General features: G+C 32.6%; 1 protein-coding gene across 1 annotated transcript; it reads left to right on the top strand.

Moving 5' to 3' along the window:
* The first annotated feature begins 2,207 nt into the window (after positions 1 to 2,207).
* LOC107015357 (60S ribosomal protein L17-2) lies at positions 2,208 to 4,702 on the top strand. Its single transcript, XM_015215606.2, has 7 exons — positions 2,208 to 2,344; positions 2,430 to 2,466; positions 2,607 to 2,647; positions 3,690 to 3,920; positions 4,023 to 4,125; positions 4,205 to 4,272; positions 4,444 to 4,702. The coding sequence occupies exons 1-7, from the start codon at positions 2,342 to 2,344 to the stop codon at positions 4,480 to 4,482; spliced, it is 522 nt and encodes a 173-aa protein (XP_015071092.1). The 5' UTR covers positions 2,208 to 2,341; the 3' UTR covers positions 4,483 to 4,702.
* Positions 4,703 to 6,085: the final 1,383 nt, after the last annotated feature.

Genomic DNA, 6,085 nt, shown 5'->3' with positions numbered 1-6,085 from the left:
GGGGGGGGGGGGGACAAGTAAGGGGTAGGGTGGTAAATTTTTTCAATTTTTTTTTAATGGAAAATAAATTAAAATTGGTGGGTTAGGGGGAGTTGTGGGAGGGGGGAAAAATTTTAAATCCGTTATAGCCTATAACATATGAAAATCGAGTAATTCGGGTAATTTCTAAAAAAAGGTCTGTGAATGTGCAAATAGCGTGAAAAAAATGGTGTGAGTGGTGGCTCTCCAACTCATTACGGAGGCCTTCATAAAGTTTTTTGAGAAAAAAAGTTTTGGATGTTATGGGGCGTCAGATCCATGGACTATTAAAACACACAAAAAATTATTAAAAAAAGCATGTAAGTACGAAAATGTGCGTGAAAAAAATGGTATCAATATACGCCTAATAAAGTTTTTCTTAAAAAAGGGCCAGTATTACGAAAATTGACATGTAAAAAAAGTGTGAATATACGTGGGAGTGCTTCGGGGGCGCCATGCGCTTCGAGGACCCGGAGGAGGGGGGGGGGTCATCAGGGCACGATGCTTCGAGGACCCTGGGTGGAAGGGGTCGTACCCAATGGACCCCCACCCCCACCCTAGGGTCCTCAAGGCACCGTGCCCCGTAGACCCCCTACCCTACCCATCCCTCCACCCAGGGTCCTCGAGACGTCGTACCCCGATGATCCCCCTACCTTACCCCCTAGCTGAAATGCCAGAAAGATTGATAGGGAACACTTTTGAAAATAATTTAATAGTAACACTAATTTCAAAGGACGAGTATCAACACTAGCATCATAACGTAAGTCAAATAGGACTAGTAATGCACTATTACTTTAGTTTAGGAATAACTGCATATCTAAAGTCATCATCTTGGCGTGGTAGTCTGAAACTACATGATTATATTCACTATGACATTGAAATCTAGCACATCAAGTATAATTAAGCCTTACTTCGTGTTGTTTTATTATTTAATTGTATGAATAATTACAAAATTTCAATCAATACAATATAAACACACTTTAGTTTGAATTGTGATGCTAAAATTTGTTATTTACCAATTGTATTTTGTCTGGTATAACATTAAAAATCGAACCCAAAACAAATAATCGAGATGTCCAATATTCTAAAAGAACACTTGTACCCTAAAAAGAGAAACTATTTACAAGCGATCATCCCTTTACCTTCATACCCCTTGTTTTTAACTACTAATTCACATTTACTACTTGATACTATCAAAGTATATATTTGTACACTAATTACATAAAAAAGAAAGATATAGTGTTTTAGTGAAAACAATATTCAGCTACTCTTTGATACCATTACAATATATAAATACTCTGATAACATCAACGGTGAAAAAACATTGTATCAGGAAAAGACTGTTCAATTATTGTTTGATACCATCAAAGTATATAGATAACATTAGAATATATATACTCTTCGATGATATTAAAGTTGAAGAAGCATTTTTTTAGTGAATAGAATGAGGAGATATTGCATAAATAGTTTGAACCAAGGTACAATCAAGATAAATAATTTGTATTGAATCTAATTTGAGTAAATACTTTATCCAATGAATCTTATTTGTGTAGTTTTTCCTTATTCAAGGAATGGCCGACTAGCCCAGGCCAATTGACATAGCAAACACAACATAATGATTCACCAATCGTAATTAACCAACACACTGGGATATTTTATAGCATGTTTGATCATTTTTTTTTAAATTAACTTATTTTAATTATTTTTTTTTATAAAAACACACTTTATGCTTAACTAAATAGTTTTTAGAAACACCTTTAAATAATATATATTTTATGATCAAACCTATAAAAAATATAATGATTCTTTTTGTAACATAAATTTTTAGAGATTGTAATTTTCAAAAAGCTAAAAATAAAATAAGGTTAAAATAGGCCTTTAGAAAACAATTGCTACATGAAAATAGAACTCTAGAGTTCAAAATTAGGAGAAAAAATATTTTTAATTCAAAATTTGAAATTTAATTGAGCTTTAGCCAGTAAACAAATAAAAAAAATGTGTCAATTATAAATATAGAAACAAAAACAAAGAACTAATAGCATAGAATAAGAAAAAATATGATTCTCATAAGTTTTAAGTATAAAATATAAAATTAAAAATTAATTAATTTTAACGATGATTTAGAAATTGGACCAAGATACTAATTACATATAACTGGGAGGCCCATAGTTCTAAAAGGCCCACTAATACTAGCCCAACTCACATGTAAAAACCCTATAATCTATCATCTCCCAATATAAGTCGTAAACCCTATTTTTCATCTTCTTTCTTGTTGGGTTAACGAAGAAGGAAGCAGCAGCAGCAACAGCAATTGCCGGAAGCCATGGTAAGCCGATTAATTCGCCGGCGAATCGTTATGAATAACAACGTTATAAGTTTTTACTCACGAGTGAATCTTTTGGTTAATGCAGGTGAAGTATTCCAGGGAACCCGATAACCCCACTAAATGTGAGTATTTAATTTGCTTTGCATATAAGTTTTGAGCTATGATCTATTCATATGTGTAGATCCGAGTTATCGGACGTTGCGTTATAAATTTTGTTTGGTTTAGTATATATTTTGAGTTTATTTCGTGTTTTTGCTATTAGCTTGCAAATCCAGGGGTTCAAGTCTCCGAGTTCATTTCAAGGTGCGTAATTTCTCGTTTTATTGCGAATTGCTTACAATTAATCGGGTGTAAAGATTGGTGCCTTCTCAAAATTAGTTTATTTTCTTTTACATTAATTGTCCTTTACTTTGCATAATATGCTTTTTGGTAATGTTTCTGTTGTTTTCTTGTTTATTCTGTGCCTTAAGATGTGTTATTTTTGCTGTTGCTATTGTGTATGAGTTATCCTTGTGTATGTCATATGTCAAAATGAGTGTTGGGTGATCACTGATGTTAGGAATAAAGTATTTACAAGTTTGAAATTTGTCTTGATCTTGTCTCAGCTTGATTGTAAATAGTGATTCAAAGGTTGACTAGCATACTTCTACTTCATTGAAGAAGCATGCCTACAGTCTGCTGTTGATGTAAACTGCACTACTCCTAAGTTACTGTAACTAGTGAGTGCCAAACAAGTGTGATATTATATGATTGAATTTGGAGGTGTTCTTATTTGTTTGAACTTAGAATAGGAGCAAGCTTGCCCGAGGGTGTCGTTTAGTGGTCAATGAGTTAGGATAAGAACATTATATCTCATGTTACTGATGCAAAACACTAGGTGTGTATGAGAGGTAGCAGCTACCTGGTGGGTATGATCAGATATTATTCACTAGAACTTTTAATATTATCTACCATCTGTTTTTGCTGCAGTTATGTGTTTCTGAATCTTTCTTTTTAGTTGACATTTGACTGGCTTGGTTCTTCGACATAAGTTTCCTTCCTTTCCTATTTTCTTTTCTTATTTTAAATGTATTTCTTGGTAAATAAGACCGACTGGTAATATACAATTGTAAACATAGTTACATTTTATCACAATAAGATTACTGAAATATTTGGTGTTCAACCCCATGTCAGATCAAACACGTTCCTGTGTAGACCAACTTTTTCAAAAAATGAATTGGTGTAATGCTGTTTACAAACACAATTTTTTTTTCACCCTGAGTTAGATTTAACATTGCTTGAATTTCTCATGGTTTTTCTCCTTACCGGTTCTTACTAAATATTTATATGCATTATCTACTCACAGAATACACGAGAGACTGCACATGCTCTTAGGAAGATGCCATTGGACAAGGCCAAGAGATATCTAGAGGATGTTCTTGCACACAAACAAGCCATTCCCTTCACTCGATTTTGTCGTGGGGTTGGTCGCACTGCTCAGGCAAAGAATCGCCATTCAAATGGTCAAGGACGTTGGCCTGTCAAATCAGCAGGGTTTATTCTAGATTTACTCAAAAATGCTGAAAGCAATGCTGAGGTACTATATATTGTGTTATTTTTTTCTTTGTAAGACTATGCACAGGTTTCTAGACTGCTATGTGCCCTTGGGCTGATTTTGTTGTTCTTTGGATTTATTTAGGTGAAAGGTCTTGATGTGGATTCACTTTATATATCTCACATCCAAGTGAATGAAGCTCAAAAACAGAGGCGTCGTACTTACCGTGCACACGGAAGAATTAACCGTAAGTGCTTATTTTCTCACTGCATCTTTTTTTATCTAGTCATTGAAATCTCAATAGTAACCTCTTGATCCTTTTTCAGCCTATATGTCTCACCCCTGCCATATTGAGTTGATTTTATCCGAGAAGGAAGAGTCTGTCAAGAAAGAGGTAAACTACTTCTTGTCCCTGTTATTTTATTATGACTTGCATTTGCAGTGTAATATGACACTTGCATATAGCTTACCTTTTATCGTCTGCATATCAGTTAATGTACCAGTGCTTTGTCTACTCTAATCACATCTTTCTGAAATGTGCCCAACCATTTTCCTTGTGATGCAGCCGGAGACTCAGTTGGCTCCTAGGAAGGCAAAGGCGTGAGCGTTGAATCTTCTGCAATGCCAAAGCTGTTTGAAGTTTAGTGTCCTTAGTCTCTGTTATGAAACAATTTTGGCAGCTTGAACCATTTTTCTCTTTTAATTTGTCGCATTGTTCTGCATACTCTTTACTATTGCTAAAGTTGAGTTGAATGTTTACTTTATTTTGGTGGCTTAGACTTCTAGAAAATTTTCATCAGATCACAAGTTTCATTTTCTATGCATATTGTTTGTGTTGCTTCTTGTGATTTCTTTTACGGGGTTGGAGGGGATTCCAATGATATTATCATATATGTTTAATTTTGCAAAATACAGATTGTTTAAGAAAATTGTATTTTTATTTACGTTGATGGATGAGGAATGTAAATATTAGGTTGCATCCAACGTTTTCGATACAAACCTTAGAAAAAAGTGAAAAGTTACTAATAATAATTAACTTATAGTTACAGAAGGATAAGAACTAGAAACTTTTAAGATTTAATCATCTAGTTGAAATTCTTTGTTACCTTTCTATTTATGCTTTTCTGAACAAGTTCTCTTTTGGTACGTAAGTTTAGGGCCCGTTTGGCCATAGATTTTTCAAATAATATTTGGTAAAAAACTTGGCAAATAGTGTTTGTCCATATACTTGTCATTATTTGACAAATATTTTAAATTTTAAAATGCTAGTTTTTTCGAGTATTTGGGTTAAATCTCATTATTTGAAATCTTTTAAAAATTGAAAGTTTATTCCAAACTTTTACCTTTTACAAAAACACCATCTATAGTTGTTGCTTATTTTGTATCACATAATTTTTTTACATTAAATCCAAAGTAGTGATGAAATATTCGGTGAATGTGAAATGATAATATGATTATTGATGAAAATGATGAATAATCGGCTCAAGATAATAAAGTCATGTGTTTTGTCTACATCACAATGTATGAAATGATGCTTGTTAAACTCACTCAAAATTACCACATTGCTCTAGTGTCATGGACACTTTGTTATTGTTATAACAAAGATACAATTGATTTGTAATACAAACTTATGATTAGTGTTGATATTTTTGAAACTTATGGGTATAAATCATATTTTTCTAAAAAAGTGAAATATATTTTCCAAATATTATAGCCAAACATATGGTGAAATTTCACCCAAATAATATTTATCAAAAATATTTAAAAATCTATGATCAAACGCTAGCTTAATATACCATTCTTTTTAAAATTTATGCAAGATCTAAATGGTGGTGTATAAAGAAATACTCTTATTTGTTTTTTATATAAAAAATTAGATGAACTAACTTATACACTATGAGTGTGTTGGGTATGAATGAAAACATTTTCAGGAAAATTTTTTCCAATTTTCTCATGTTTGGTTGGGACAAAAGTTTTGGAAAATGTTTTCCAAATCAATTCATTTTCCTCAAAATTAAGGAAAATAACTTCCCTTCAAAAATTAAGAAAAATATTTTTCAAAACTCTCCTCCAATTTTAAATTAATTTTTTTTTTTTGGAAAAACAACAATTTTTTTTAAAAAAATTCAATTTTAAAATTTTATATTTTTACCCAATCCCTGACCCCCTCCCCAATCCCACGACCGGCCAGCCCCCCCTCCCCACCC

The sequence above is a fragment of the Solanum pennellii genome, chromosome 3 (genome assembly GCF_001406875.1).
Source record: "Solanum pennellii chromosome 3, SPENNV200".
In the NCBI taxonomy this organism is placed as follows: Eukaryota; Viridiplantae; Streptophyta; class Magnoliopsida; order Solanales; family Solanaceae; genus Solanum; species Solanum pennellii.
Note: the sequence above shows the minus strand (reverse complement) of the source record. Positions and strands in the feature narration are given on the sequence as shown.